Source organism: Bos taurus, chromosome 1, assembly GCF_002263795.3.
Source record: "Bos taurus isolate L1 Dominette 01449 registration number 42190680 breed Hereford chromosome 1, ARS-UCD2.0, whole genome shotgun sequence".
NCBI classification, from domain to species: domain Eukaryota; kingdom Metazoa; phylum Chordata; class Mammalia; order Artiodactyla; family Bovidae; genus Bos; species Bos taurus.
Window position 1 is genome coordinate 107,716,983 of NC_037328.1, and position 16,144 is coordinate 107,733,126.

Here is a 16,144-nt window from a genome sequence, read left to right on the forward strand (position 1 = left end):
GGTAAGCAAAGATACTAGTAAAATCCTACAACCTGAATTAAACTAATGAGGTTAAATATATGAGCAGTGTTCTTGCCTGGAGAATCCCAGGGACGGGGGAGCCCGGTGGGCTGCCGTCTATGGGGTTGAACAGAGTCGGACACGACTGAAGCGACTTAGCACCATATAAGCAGGAAACAGAAGAAAATTGATTTGAAAATGTGTGTACTAAAGCACCACAGAAATAAGCTATTAAATAGGAAAAGCAGAAAGACCTGGGCTGACGGTGGGATAGGGAAACAGATTAAGTGTAAGTTGGAATATAGCGTAGCTCATTTAAAAGAGATCCCAATTAATTCCTTCATGCAATAATTACTGAGCGCCTGCCACGTGCAGGGCACCATCATGTCTCTGGAATGTCACCGGCCTTTAGTAAACCATCTTCGCTGCTTAGAGGAGGTAACAAGTGACCTGAGGGCAAGCAGCTGCGTGTACCTGATTCTGCCTGAACCTCATCCAGATTCTTTATTAAACACCTGGCTTCTTGAGAAATAGAGGCAACTGGAAGGGGTTCAAAGGAGTGGAAAAGAAAATAATTAGAGGAAGAGGTTGGTTTTAACAGAAGGATCAAAGGAACGAAATATTGGGAACTTGGCTAAGCTGGGGGCTCAGGGTAAAAAATGAGCTATCTGAGGCATGTAAAGAGTGAAGTTACATAAGAAATATTGAGGTGGTGCAGAGGGCATAACGGAGAGCCTCGGACAGAGGAAGAGAGGGAAAGGCAGCTGCCAGGGGCAGGATAAGGCACTCAGGAGACCCAGGGCTACAGACAGCACATTCTGACATCAAGTGGGACTCTGTCCAATGGTTACAGAACGTGGGCACTATTTTTAACCTTTCAACTTTAGAAAAGAAAGTGTTCTGAATCACTGCTAACCCTGATGAGCAGCATGGGAAGGGAGAGGAAAAAGTATTTTCTCTCAAATGTAATTCATAGATAAGTTCTAATGCTTCTCACTCCCATGATGGTTTCTCCAGTCAGCAAAAGTCTTACCGGGGATGGCAGAGCAACAGAGTATTAGTTCTCTGGTTAATGTTTTATCTTTTCATTTAAGGTCTTAGTGACCTTATTTTGGCAACTTTTTTGGTTCTTGATCAGTTTCTTTCATTCAGACTCTGGGTCCTTATTTTGTGGAAGGAATTACTTTTTTTTTTAATTTTAAAATACATCATAAATACAAATCAGGGTCTACAAGCCTTTATGTAGAGTTTAAAGAATAATGATGACGTGAACACCAGCATTTCCCATCTCTCCAATTAAAGTCAGATCCTTCTTTGAGGCCCTCTGGGTATCACACCTTGATCACTTTTCTTCCTCTGTATCTTCTTTCTATTCCTCAACATTATCCTAAAAGTTAGCTTAACCTCTTCCTTAACATTTTACAAAAGGGTATGATCCAGAGCTTAGCTAAACTACTCCAAGCTATTGCTGCCTCAGCATTCAATGTTTTGGCTAAGAGGCCTGTGACGGGGGTCGGGTGGGCTTAAACTGACGCCAGCCCCTCATGTCATCAAGCACATGCCCTGAATAACAGCCTGCAGACTCACAGCAAATGTGCACTCCTGATATAACTCCCCAGCAGCCAGTGATACATCGTCTTTCACCTCCCAGGGCTTTCCCCTTGTGCACCCCTTAGATAAGACCCCCAGGAGCTTACCAAAAAAGTGAAAGCAAAGTCGCTCAGTCATATCCAACTCTTTGCAACCCCGTGAACTGTAGCCTATGAGGTTCCTCCATCCATGGAATTTTCCAGGCAAGAGTACTGGAGTGAGTTGCTGTTTCCTTCTCTAGGGGATCTTTCCGACCCAGGGATTGAACCCGGGTCTCCAGCATTACCAAAACCCTGCTCTTTTTGGTTCCAAATACGGCTTATTACTGTCATCATATCTCTGGTTGTATCATGGTCTCACAGTGGGCTCTTCCCCACTCTCAGGACAGCACTGCTGAAGGCCAAACAGACTCAATTCTTTCCACAGAGGACAGAAAAATTTAAAATATAATTGAGTTCATGACATTGGCTACTCACGTTGCTTAGACAAGTAGGTGGATGAACCTTAAGTAGCACATCACTACACTGAAGTTGGAGATGTACTTTATTCTTCCCTGTGGACAGTGTTCTGGAAGAAACTCTCATTCAGTACCCCTCAGAAATGCCATTGGCGATTCCACATATCTGGGGGCAGGGACTTCCTGCCCCAGCCCTGCAGAAGCATCCGTTGGGCAGCAGGCCTGGTGCAAGGAAGTGGCACAATGAACTGCATTTCCCTTTTCCTTCTGACCCCTTTCCTGAGGCTGGAGTCACCCGTGCGTGGTCCTCCCTGATCACACTAAAGCTCACCAAACACTTGGCCGCTGCCCGAAAGTTTTGCCTCTGCACCGAATCTCAGTCCCCTCACATCCAAACTCGTGGACCTGGACCAGCAGGGGTTTGTCAGGCTCTGGACCACCTCTGCTGGCAGCCCCAAGCCCCTCCCTTCCTCCCAGCACCACATCAGCAAGGTTTTACCGTTTTTGGTGACTTGGCTAAACAGGCCAGGGGGTTCATCCTATATGACCTTTCCTATGTTCTTTAGCAATTCTAATTGAGGCCAGGGTGATTATGAATTTTAAATAAGGGAAAGGATCAAAGCTGATGAAGACAAGATGCAGGCAGTTTTAAACTTTCTGATTTTTTTTTCCCCCCACCTCCCTAAGAACAGCTTAAAGAGGCATGAAGTCATGAAGTAAGGGATCTGGAAACTTCTACTCAGCAATTTATACTAGGTTTTTACAAATATAAGACATTCCATTAAGGCTAGGTAACACTCTGGTGTTTCTAAAATCCTGTGAAATTGGTGTATCTCAGTGGAGACATAGGGTATTAGAAACTGATGTCTGAAAATTATTGCTATAATATCTAAAATTCCCTCTTCTCTCTCTTTTTAATTCCAAGAAGTCCAAGATCTTATGGGCAGAATATATGGCTTTTAGCAAAAGCTGGCTCTTGAGGTTTGAATTGGCTCAGGCTCATTCTTCTCTGTTTTTAGATCCTCTCTAGTCATTCATTCAGTAACAAACATTTACTAAACATCTAGTAAATAAGTGTCAGGTACAGTGCTAAACTCTGGAATTCATAAGAAAAATCCTGACATTGGTACCTCCTTTGGAGGGTGGGCAGTTTGAAGAGCTAATAGAGAAAGAGATGCAGATAAAGAAAGAAAAGCAGTAGTGTTCTAGGTGTGCCAATGGGAGCATTCTCAGGAGCCAATGGGGGCAGCATGGGGACAGTTATTAATTCAGGGAGAGAGAGAAGTAGGAATTGGGTGAGGTGGATGGTTTGTTTTGCAAGAGGCTAGTCAAGGCTATGGTTTTTCCTGTGGTCATGTATGGATGTGAGAGTTGGACTGTGAAGAAGGCTGAGCGCCGAAGAATTGATGCTTTTGAACTGTGGTGTTGAAGAAGACTCTTGAGAGTCCCTTGGAGTGCAAGGAGACCCAACCAGTCCATTCTGAAAGAGATCAGCCCTGGGATTTCTTTGGAAGGAATGATGCTAAAGCTGAAACTCCAGTACTTTGGCCACCTCATGTGAAGAGTTGACTCATTGGAAAAGACTCTGATGCTGGGAGGGATTGGGGGCAGGAGGAGAAGGGGACGACAGAGGATGAGATGGCTGGATAGCATCATTGACTCGATGGACGTGAGTCTCAGTGAACTCCGGGAGTTGGTGATGGACAGGAAGGCCTGGCGTGCTGCGATTCATGGGGTTGCAAAGAGTCGGACACGACTGAGTGACTGATCTGATCTGATCTGATCTTAGGGAAGCCATGAAGACCTTGAACTGAATTATGAATTACACTCTCAGTGCACATCAGAGTCTGAACAAACTTTTGATCAACTCTTTTTCAGAAGCCCAAGAAGCTGACCTTGTCCAAATTCACACGGTTGGGACAGGATTTGTTAATGTGTAGCAGTTGCTGTTTCCCTTCCATTCCATGGTCCTTCTTCCCCCCTTTTTGCAGCCGGCTGTGAAGGGCCACTTTTGCTGGACCACGCTTGTACCCAGAGGTGAAGACGAAGCTGCTTCTTCGTTGGTATTTACAGTTCAGTGAGACCACTTGCTTGTTTAATTCCTAGGTGTTTGGTTTATATAGATTGGGTGTTGGGTTTAAATAATTCATTTGGGGGTGGGTGTTGGTCCTATCCACTTTCTCTTTCTCTTCTTCAGTTTCATCTCAAAATTGGAAGGCAAGATATGAGTCTGTGAGTCCCTGGCTCCACCAGCTCTAGCTGGAGCCTGTGGTGTGGTGTTTCACCTTTCTGCATCCAGTCCCAAGTGTTTCTTTGGTGATACTTCTCTCTGCTCTGCGGACACAAGATTCTGGTGGAAAGACCACCACCTGACTTTCACACTCAGTGGAGCCGTTCACTGGTACGAGGTGGCCTGAAGCCAGCTGCCTTTCTCTTCTGCTCCTCCACCCCTTCAGCTCAGCCTGGGGGCCAGAGTGCTTCTCCCCCCAGCTATTGGAGAAGTACGTTCTTCTGCAGGTGAGCTAATGGGTTTCCGTGTTGTGCTTTATGGATCTCTGCATTTGCAGGGACATTGTGGGGGCAGGGCAGTATGGTGGCACTTGCCATGAGGGGACAGGAAGAAGAGATAGCCATGAGCTGAAAAAAGAAGATAGAAGCGAGGGGAATTCTCTAGAATTTTGGAAGCTGAATTGCCTCTGTCGGGGAGTAGCTGATGCACCTGAAAACTATTTGCAAGACTTTACTGCCCTAGTAAAATTAGTACTGAAATGCCTGGAATCTCTTCAAGAGATTGTGATGTTCACTTAATGTTCCTCTTCTGGCAGAAAAAAGGTGAACTCGGTTATTCATGTGATTAGGCATCAGTTGTATAAAATGATGTATGTAGGCTAATTCCTATTGACCCTTCAGAGAGAGAAATCACATATTGTTATTCAAGTAGCGCATGTAATTTTATCTCTTTTTACAAGCCCAAATCAAATAGATTACTTCCCTGAGCTATGAACAACTTGAAATGCACATAGATCTTCTAGGTTAAAGTGCAAGAGGATAAGGACTTGCATTTGAAAGAGCAAAGTCTGTAATTTGGTGCCACAAAGATTCTGTTAAATGGCTATAGAGGAGACAGGCAGATTCCAAAACTGTAAAAATTTTAAAGGAGAAATAAAAGATAACAGGGTTTCCCTGGTGGCTCAGTGGATATGAATCTGCCTGACAATGCAGGAGACATGGCATGGTTCCATCCCTGACCCTGGAAGATTCCACATGCTGTGAAGCAACTAAGCCTGTGTGTCAGGATTGAGCTTGTGCTCTAGAGCCCAGGAGCCGGAACTACTGAAGCCCGTGTGCCTTGGAGCCTATGCTCCGCAACAAGAGAAGCCACTGCCATGAGAAGCCTGTGAACAGCAACTAGAGAGTAGCCCCCTTTCACCATAACTAGAGAAAAGTCTGCACAGCAACAAAGACCAGCATAGTTAAGTTTAATCGCTCAGTCGTGTCTGGTTCTTTGCTACCCCCCATGGACTGCAGAACACCAGGCTTCCCTGTCCTTCCCTGTCTATCCCTGTCCATCACCAACTCCTGGAGCTTGCTCAAACTCCTGTCCATCACGTCAGTGATGCTATCCAACTATCTCATCCTCTGTCGTCCCCTTCTCCTCCCTCCTTCAATCTTTCCCAGCATCAGGGTCTTTTCCAAGGAGTCAGTTCTTTGCATCAGGTGGCTAAAGTATTGGAGTTTCAGCTTCAGAATCAGTCCTTCTGATGAATATTCAGGACTGATTTCCTTTAGGATTGACTTGCAGTTGGATCTCCTTGCAGTCCAAGGGACTCTCAAGAGTCTTCTCCAACACCACAGTTCAAAAGCATCAGCTCTTCAGTGCTCAGCTTTCTTTATAGTCCAGCTCTCACATCCATAAATGACTACTGGGAAAACCATAGCTTTGACTATACAGACCTTTGCTGGCAAAGAATGTTTCTGCTTTTTAATATGCTTAAATATGCTTAAAGACCCGGCACAGCCATAAATAAATAAATAAATAAATAATTTTTAAAAAGATAACATGGGGTTGTCATGGGAAAAAACATTTTATATTTACTTACTTAAGCAGTCTTCTTGAAGGTAGAAATATTGGCTTAGCTAAAAAGTTCGTTTGGCTTTTTCTATAACATATTATTGAAAAACCTGAATGAATCTTTTGGTCAACCCAATACTTCTCAAAACCATTACTGTGACTCCCCTGCCCAGGCCACTATTGTATCGCCTCTACTCTGGATTACTGAAATAGCTGCCTGTTGAATCTCCCTGCTTCACCTCTGACCCTCACAGTTCACTCGCCTCTCAACCAAAATTATTTTTTAAAGACCATCTTTTAAAGCTTACAGTTCTCCACGAGCTTGTCACTGTCCACAGGATAAAATTCAAGCTTCTTACCCCAGAGACTCCTCAGGCTTTCTCAACAGAGACAGTATGTGGCGGACAGGAAGAGCAGGACAAATCTTCTTGTGTGTGTCCATCCACAGCAGTGCACGAAGTTTAGCATCCCTGGTCCTGCCCACAAAAGCTAACAGTGCTGTCCTCGACTCTGTATTTTGCATCCAAATCACCAGCTGCATATCCTCACACACCATCTAGGCAGGGGAAGGAGGGTGGCATCACCCCCAGCTGAAAATCCCCACTAGGCTACCTGATCTGGCGCCTGCCTACCTCCAACCTCAGGATCTCCGCATGGGCTCTTTTCTCTGCCTGGACTGTTCCACTCCCAGACTAGCCATGTTTGGCTCCTTTTCCACATTAATGTCTTATTTTAAAATGTCACCTCCTCAGAAATATCATCCCTGGGTCACCTCTTCTAAAATAGCAGTACAGAGTCACTCTCACTATGTATACTTATCACGATACACACTTTTCTCCTTTGTTTACTTGTTTATTGTCTGTCTCCCCTCTCTAGAATGTAAGTTCCATGAGAACAGTCTGTTTTGTTTGCTGCTATACCCCCAGAGCCCGGGGATAAATTTTTATAAATATTTGTGGATTGAATAATAGATGCCATAAGGTTATTTTTCATTTAACCACATACATAATACATACTGGGAAGAAGCAGAAAAGCATTATCAAACTCATTTTTTAGATAAAGTACCAAGACACTAAAAATAACAAATCTCACACTGAATATTAGTGATGGAGTGGAGGGAGGAACAAAACCAGAAATGCCATTGCCGCCTTATTAAGTCACAGTGGATTATTCAGGACATGGTGATCTGTTAGACAGGTCACAATGAAAGACATATAACATAGAGTTGTTGGTGTTGTTTAGTCATTTAGTCATGTCTGACTCTTTTGTGACCCCTTGACTGTAGCCCACCTAGCTCCTCTGTCCATGGGATTTCCCAGGGGAGAATACTAGAGTGAGTTGCCATTTCCTTCTCCAGGGGATCTTCCCAACCCAGGGATAGAACCTGTGCCTCCTGCATTGGCAGGCGGATTCTTTATCACTGAGCCACTAAGGAAGCCCCTGTAACATACAGAGACATACATAATTAATAAATTCTCTTGTTTCCACCACTTTGAGGCTAAATGTCCATTGTGGCTACTACTATATGTATATTAACTGGATTTCATTTTACTTTACAAGCTATTATACCTTTTCAAATCTAGCCTCAATAATTTAGATTCACCCTTTGGAGAAGGAGATGAAAAAGGAAATGTTTTATTATTCTCTGTGAAACAAGTCTGTAAAACCCATCTCTCATCTGATTCTGCTGCTGCTAAGTTGCTTCAGTCGTGTCCGACTCTGTGCGACCCCATAGACGGCAGCCCACCAGGCTCCCCCGTCCCTGGGGTTCTCCAGGCAAGAACACTGGAGTGGGTTGCCATTTTCTTCTCCAATGCATGAAAGTGAAAAGTGAAAGTGAAGTCCCTCAGTCATGTCCAACTCTTAGCGACCCCGCGGACTGCAGCCCACCAGGCTCCTCCATCCATGGGATTTTCCAGGCAAGAGTACTGGAGTGGGGTGCCATTGCCTTCTCCACATCTGATTCTAGTAGCTGACAAAACTGATCCACGAACAAGGCATCACATGCGACATAGCAAACACGTGGCAACTGGGTTCTCTCTCCACTCCTGCATCACAGCAGGTACAGCTCACAATCTTAGTACCTCCTCTTGCTGAGCACCCATTCCATATGGGACTCTCAACCGAGTGTTTCTGGCAGCAACTAGCAATGAACTGGAGTTGACATACAAGTTAAACATCTATTTGCCAGCCCTAGAAGAGTGGAAAGAGTAAATCTTTCCAGATCAATCTGAGTGTGAATACCACATTTGCTCTCTGTCACGTGTGAGATCTTGGTTACTCACTCTCTTTCTGTTGGTCTCATAATATCAAACTTGTAGGGTTGTTGGGGAAAATTACAAATAATGGCAGTAAAGTGTTTATCACCATGCTTGTTGCAATTAGAATTTGCTAAATAGTAGCATAGGTCTGTGGTGAGGAGAAGGCTTTGTTTAACCCCCAAGAACAGAGAGGAGATATTATCTTGGAAGGCAGGAGGTGGTGCAGGTAACTGGAAACAGTAGATTGAGACTGAGTGTTGGACTAGATGAGTGGTTCCTAAACAAATTGTACATAGGCCCCAGCTCAGATCTACAGGTCGGAAACTCGGGATGGATCCCAGCATTGTGTGTGTTAACAAGCCTTGCTGATGCATGCTCTCTCTAGTTTGGGAAGCACTGCAGTAGGGAGAGGGAAGGCAGAGGATGGATAGATGTGGTAAAGTCAAACAAGAAGCATGTGTGCTCACCTGGTGATTAATCAGAGAGGAAACAGGAAGTGCCTCCCCTAAAAGAAGATGTGGCCATGAGTACGCCCCACCCTACAGCCGCTTCCACAGGCAGGATAGCAGTTTGCTATAACCAAGGACAGACTCGGAGCTCACCGAGAGAGAATGGGTTTGTAGTACAAAGCAAAGGAATAGCTTCCCAAATGCGGCCCAGATGCAGGGAGACCACAGATTGGAAACTGAAGGCTCCTTCTCTGAGCAGAGGAAGGTGGCCCTTGTTCTTGGTGGTTTCAAGTGCAGCTTTGACTGAAGGCAAACAGCTGATCTAGACACTTCCTCAGGCTCCCCCAGCTTGGTAATTTCATGAAAGAATTGCATCTGACAAGCTCAAGGTGCCTGGGGCCAGTGGGAAGGAGGGGGCATCAAAGATGTGTCAAGAGATCCAACTCCATGGGGATTTCTCTGCTCCACCTGCTCAACCTAGACCATTGCATTCCCCCATTCCAACTCTTTCTGCCAGTATACAGACACAGAAGTACGTCTGCTGCTAAGTCGCTTCAGTCATGTCCGACTCTATGTGACCCCATAGACGGAAGCCTACCAGGCTCCCCCATCCCTGGGATTCTCCAGGCAAGAACACTGGAGTGGGTTGCCATTTCCTTCTCCAATGCATGAAAGTGAAAAGTGAAAGTGAAGTCGCTCAGTCATGTCTGACTCTGCACTTCCAACTTTCCTGTTCTTCCCACAACCACGTGTATGAGTATTACTGTCATTCCCAGGAGGCAGACCATGGACCTGAGGCTCAGATACATAAAGGAACTAGCCCAGAGTCTCACAGCTACTTTAAGTGGCCGAGGGTAGATCCTAAACACCAGTGTCCTGACAGAGGTGGTGTTAATCCACCGCTAGAAGATTGGCTACAGGGGTGACCTACCCTTATTTGGGTTAAAAATGACAGCTCTCAATTCCCAGCCAATGCACGTGCTGTGATTTGTGTTTCCAATGGAATGTTTCTGCTGCTGCTGCTATTTATCATCACCTTTCTAAGCTGGTGGAAGGAATGTTTTCAATTTAACATTGTGTCCTACACACAGCCCCATTGCAGGTATGGCAACCCTGATCTTAAATTGACAGCAGTGAATGATTAAAACTCTGAGAGTGGCACTAACCATGTTCTTAAAGACAGCAGTGGGAATGTGTTAGGAGATTTTACTGAAAGTTAGTGATTGGTTATTACTGAACCACTTATAATATGTGGCTTCTAATAACAACAACAACAAAAATCCATTAAAAATGCTGTTTAAACTTGCTTTTGGATAGACCACCTTTATTGAGATTCTAAGGTGGTTACCCTTGGACTGCAAGAAGATCCAACCAGTCCATTCTGAAGGAGATCAGCCCTGGGTTTTCTTTGGAAGGAATGATGCTAAAGCTGAAACTCCAGGACTTTGGCCACTTCATGCGAAGAGTTGACTCATTGGAAAAGATTCTGATGCTGGGAGGGATTGGGGGCAGGAGGAGAAGGGGACGACAGAGGATAAGATGGCTGGATGGCATCACTGACTCAATGGACGTGAGTTTGAGTGAACTCCGGGAGTTGGTGATGGACAGGGAAGCCTGGTGTGCTGCGATTCACGGGGTCGCAGAGTCGGACACGACTGAGTGACTGAACTGAACTGAACTGAAGGTGGTTACCATTGTTCTTCACGCATATGGACTATCTTTGTGTGCATGCGTGGTTAAGTTGTTTCAGTCGTGTCCAACCGTTTGACACCCTACAGACTGTAGCCCGGCAGACTCCTCTGTCCATGGGATTCTCCAGGCAAGAATACTGAAGTGCACTGCCATGACCTCCTCTAGGGGATCTTCCCTACCCAGGGATCAAACCCACGTCTCTTATGTCTCCTGCATTGGCAGGCAGGTTCTTTGCCACTAGCACCACTTGGGAAGCCCATGGATTATCCTTATACCATAGGGAAACAACCAAGTATTCATATCTCTGAACACAAAATAGGTGGAAGTGAGTTTGATTTAAGAAAAACTTCTGAGCAATGAGCCTGGTTAATAATTAGGAATGGATTTTCTAGGGACTTGGGCATTCTTTCTTGAAGGAGGGTGGGGAGAAGGGTGGTAAAGTAACAGGGATTCTAAAGTTGTGCTAAAGAGCTGGTTTCTGCTCTCAAAACTCATTTCCTCCTCTGCAAGGAACAATATAGTTTCCTAAGTCATAGAGAAAATAATGAAAAATAATATTTATGGAGTCTCTACTGGATTCCAAGATTCCTCTAATTTATTTATGATCTGTGATTTTGTTTTTAATTATCTGAAGTCTTAGAATCACATAGTTTATACATTTTTGTTGATTGTGTATCTCCTTTAATGTTTCTAACAAGTTGGCCAAAGCACCATTGCCAATCACATATGATAATTCTACAGTTATATGTGTTTTGGAATAGCGATTTAAAAGACAGTCCTGAATTATAACTTTAGTTTGACTTAGTAAAGAATTCAAAAGCAAAGTTTGCCACTATAGCTCATGAAACTAAATTTTAAAAGCATGTGACCTTGTGTGTGTACTAAGTCAATTCAGTCACGTCTGACTCTTTGTGACCCTATGGACTGTAGCCTGCCAGGCTCCTCTATCCATGAGATTCTCCAAGAAAGATTACTGGAGTAGGTTGCCATGCCCTCCTCCATGGGAACTTCCCAACTAAGAGATTGAACCCACATCTCTTATGCCTCCTGCATTGGCAGGTGGGTTCTTTACCTGCCACCTGGGAAGCCCATGTGACCTTGCTTGCTTGCTTCCTTGCTGAGTTGCTTCAGTCATGTCTGACTCTGTGCAACCCCATAGACAGCAGCCCCCAGGCTCCCCCGTCCCTGGGATTCTCCAGGCAAGAACACTGGAATGGGTTGCCATTTCCTTCTCCAATGCATGAAAGTGAAAAATGAAAGTGAAGTCGCTCAGTTGTGTTCGACCCTCAGCGACCCCATGGACTGCAGCCTTCCAGGCTCCTCCGTCCATGGGATTTTCCAGGCAAGAGTACTAGAGTGGGGTGCCATTGCCTTCTCCGCATGTGACCTTACAGATCACCTATGAAATATGAAAAGAATTAAATATTCTTTATATGCTTTATACATGAACTGCACTAAAATGCCTTTCATTGAATAAAAGGCAACATTTTAGATACAGGGGATTTTAATTGAATTGGTAATAGTTAAGACCAAAAAGATAGAGTGGACATTACCAGCTTACCTTCAGCCCTTGCCTTTAGCAGGCTAATGAATATAACGTGAAACACAGGTGAGTCTTGCTGTTCTATGACACAGTGAAGGGATATCCTCCATATTTAAATATATTAATGTAATCAGTTATATAAACTTAAATGTAAAACCAGTTTCCTATAGGTTTTGAGATGGCATTCACCATCTCTATGAAGAGCTGAACACTACTCATCAAGTCCCGTCATGTCTTTAGAAGGGGACAACAGAGATAGTACTTGCTGGACTAGCATTAGTATCAAAATTCAAAAAGCTGATCATATTAATTTAACCATGAGTCAGTCTATATAAATCAGGACTATCCAAAATAAATATCCTACCAGATATTCATGATTGGAACACTGCTATATGAGGTCTATTTAAATGTGGTACACATAAAAAAGCTCATGAGACATTTCTGTTTTGTAATAAACAAGGCAATGCACAACTATTACTCATTAGTAGCTTTTTGGGGATAAACTATTAAGTCTGCCCTTTCTGCCATCTTTTTAATGCCCGTGAAGATCATTTTTGTTCCACGAATGTACTTCTTGGGATTCTCCATATACCCCATCAGTGTCTCCTCTCCCCAAGAGATGCCTTTGCTTCTGTTGGAATCTGTGTAAGAAAATCCAGGGGCCTGACCTGTCTTTTGCCCAAAAAGACCATGGAGATTTGGCTCAATCTTGTGCCTGCCTCCCTTATCCATGGTATGGCACTGGACACACTTCTGAATAAAAATCTTGTCCTTTTCAACATTATCCATGTTTAGATTGTTCTCTTTTCACAATGTCCTGCTCTCCAAGTCCAAGGACATGCAGGTCTGAGCCTATGTCCTGGTAGGTTCCTCTAATTCTGATGACGTTGTTAATTATTTACTCTCTTTGGAAATAAGGAAACCAAGGTTCAGACTGGCTGTGTAACTTGCTTAAGGTTATGGAATAAATGGAGGGAATGGAAAATTTAACCCAGATCTGCTCAGTTCCAGCTCCAATGGATCTTTCCATTTTACTGGAAAGTCCCTCACAGAAATGCCCCGTTTAATGGTGAGGAAACCGAGGCACAGGTAAAATAAATCGCTCAAGAGATGTCCTCTAGTTGATGTGTGATTGAGGGTCAATATGTGAAATGTTCAGGAAGCCACATCTTTTTTCCTTTTAACACTTTGATTTAGCTTATAAAAGATCACAGTATGTTACTTTTAGAGATTTTCCAGCTTTGGGGATGAGACTTTGTTTTTCTTGGCAGTGTTCATATTTGAAAGCAGTATATTCGACACTGCTTTCTGGATTTAACTTGAAACAAATGAAGTAAAATTATACTCACACTCCCTGCTCTCTTCCAAATTATGAACTCAAAATTTAACTTTCTGCTCAGGACATCAGCTTTTCGGCAAGCTATAATTCTCACTTTGCCCAGCCATCACAAGTGAGAAAAGAGGAACTCTTGCACTAACAAATCCCTGTTGATAAAACAAACCTTTTTTTCATGGACGTTCTGTCTTTAGAAAACAAGTAGATAGAGCACTTGTTAGTTAATAATAAAACAAATTCTTCAGTGACTACTCAGATGAATGAATATTTTTTAGAGGCATGGGGTATGTAAGGAATTTTAATCCAGCCTCCGGGTTCACTCCCCCACACAACAACTGTAGAGAAACCACTGGCCTCTGAATGATGAATGGCCTCAGACTCAACCAGGAGGGAAGACAAGCCCAATCCTATCATTTGGCATCACTCTTTTTAAAAATTCCTGGGTGGACTTCTATTTTGGCTGTAGCTGACAAATGGGCTCAGTTAAAGAGCTTTGCATACATTGTAAAATGACCATCAAGTGTTTCTCCTTTTATGCCATCCCGTCTCTTTTCACCCTATCCACAAAATCCCAACCCCAATCCCCAAATACATCTCAGCCTCTAACAGACACACTTCTACTAGCACATCTCTAGCTGTTAAAAAGTTCTATTCATTAATTTCAAATTAATATCTTAGGGGGCTCCAGGCCATGGGAGAAAAGAAATCAGGAAACTGAATTAGTAAATGACAGAGCAGTAAGCAGCTTAAATGAGACTTCTTGCAGCTCTTTGCCTGTGGATGACACAGAATTTCTGAGCTTAGAAAAGCTCTTTTCTCTGCAGGTGGTACTGTGGGGATACCGGAGATGCGGTTCCACGATCATAGATCACAGTCTTATCCATTTGTTTTAGTCTCTACTGCAATACTCCACACAGGCATCCCCACCCCCGCCCGTGATCTGTGCAGTCAAATCCTACTTGCTAATCAGCCAGGCTGAATGAAGGGTTAAGGCTGCAGCCTTCCATGCCAGCAGACGCTGCAAACATTTCACGTTCACTTTCTACAGTCAACCCTGTAGCTCCATCTCCTGTAAAGCCTTCAGCATTTGCAGAAGTATTATTTCCTCTCACCTCTGTCTGGCTTAGACTTGCAGCTGACCAGGTTCTATAGCTTAGAAGTCCAAACTCATCCCTGCAGGGTCTTACCTAGAGTCTGTCCCTCCTCCCCTGCTTGGTCCTGGAAAGCCTCAGGGCCTCCAGTAACCTTGATGCCGCCTCCCCACTGGAAGTTGAAAGCATCCTCCTTGGCTGCATTACTGCACATTTTCCTAGTAAGCTTTTTTTTTTTCCCTTCAGCTCAAACTTCTTCAAACAACACCATTTCTATTGACCCTGAATTTCTCTAGCCCTCTGTAAGGGCATTTCCAACTGGGTAGGCCAGAAGAGAGACTATAGAGGGCAAATTGGGGAAAGGTTTGGAAACTCACCTGCACAGCTGCGAGGAGAGGAGCAGACACAGGATGGGGCTGCCTGCAAACTTCCCAGGGACCATCTGCAGCCAAATCTCTTGGCCTTAAAGCGACAGGGCGCTTTTCACCATATAAGGAAAACAGTTTCACTTGTCTGCTTTGGGACCCGTTTGGGCAAAGCAGCTCCTTTGCTGGACATTGCGGAGGCTTAAACCAACTGGGAAAATCTGGAGCCTGTCAGTTCAAGAGGATCGGTACATAGTAAGCAGCTTGAAAACTGCTGGATAAGGTACACGAACGGTATTTGGCAGGCCATTTTGAAGACTGGAAAACCCTTTACCTGGGGCTTGCGCCCTACAGAAAGGGTTTACCTTGACTGGGAAGTCTGCCTCAGTGACAGGAAAAGGGCTCTGCTCAAGTTTGGCTTCCTGGAAACAAACCAATGATCTTGCTCATCTCAAAAAGAAGAGGCAGTTGCTCCTCGCTTCCTTCAACACTCAGAAGAGGACAGCAAAGTAGCGGGGCTTGTGGTTGGAGATTTTGGTTGTTTAAGATACTTTAGCAGTGCTTCCTTCAAAATGAGGGAAATGGAGATGATTTTGTTATTTCAGCTCAGCTGGCAGAGGCCCTTCCTAAACAGACACACATACATACAGATCTTGACCAAGGACACCTCCACTCATGAGCACCCCTTTCAGGCCCCCTTGGCTGAAGCCCACAGCTGAAGTCTGAGGAACGCTTTTATCTTAACCGAAAGGGATAAGAATGTGTCTTAGCAAGAGCAAACATTTTCTGTTTGGTACAGAAAATGTTTGAGGTGTATTAAAAGAAATTATAAAATGTTAGATTCTGAGGAAAAAAGTGGAGCTTAATTTAGTTATCACTTGGATGGTCACACATTTTTCTCTTTTTTCCTTCCTTTTTGCTTAATATATTTAATTAATTATTACTTTTTAATTGAAGTATAGTTGATTTACAGTATTATGTTGGTTTGAGGTATAAAACATATAAGATATATGTATATGTGTGTGTGTGTTTGTGTGTTTATGTGGAGGGGGAAATGGCAACCCATTCCAATATCCTTGCCTGGGAAATCCCATGGACAAAGGAGCCTGGCGGCTCCATGGGGTCACAAGAGTTGAACACAATTTAGCGACTAAACCACAATATATATATCTGTATGTATATACATACAGATGTATATGTATGTGTGTGTGTGTGTGTTAGGTGCTCAGTCGTGTCTGACTCTTTGTGACCCCATGGACTGTAGCCCACCAGCCTCCTCTCTGTCCGT

The 16,144-nt window shown here is 44.0% G+C and overlaps 2 protein-coding genes across 2 annotated transcripts in view; both read right to left on the bottom strand.

Moving 5' to 3' along the window:
- SCHIP1 (schwannomin interacting protein 1) overlaps window positions 1-14,924 on the bottom strand; it is a 179,582-nt gene extending 164,658 nt beyond the window's left edge. Inside the window, exon 1 of the mRNA XM_005201741.4 lies at window positions 14,869-14,924. The gene's annotated coding sequence lies outside the window, so the exon portion shown is untranslated. The remainder of the gene's footprint in view (window positions 1-14,868) is intronic.
- LOC112447733 (cytochrome c-like) lies at window positions 12,478-12,853 on the bottom strand. Its single transcript, XM_059888784.1, has one exon. The coding sequence runs from the start codon at window positions 12,851-12,853 to the stop codon at window positions 12,539-12,541; it is 315 nt and encodes a 104-aa protein (XP_059744767.1). The 3' UTR covers window positions 12,478-12,538.
- Window positions 14,925-16,144: the final 1,220 nt, after the last annotated feature.

Excerpts from the sequence above, each read along its gene's own strand:
- LOC112447733 (XM_059888784.1), bottom strand. The coding sequence starts at position 12,853 with ATGGATAATGTTGAAAAGGACAAGATTTTTATTCAGAAGTGTGTCCAG.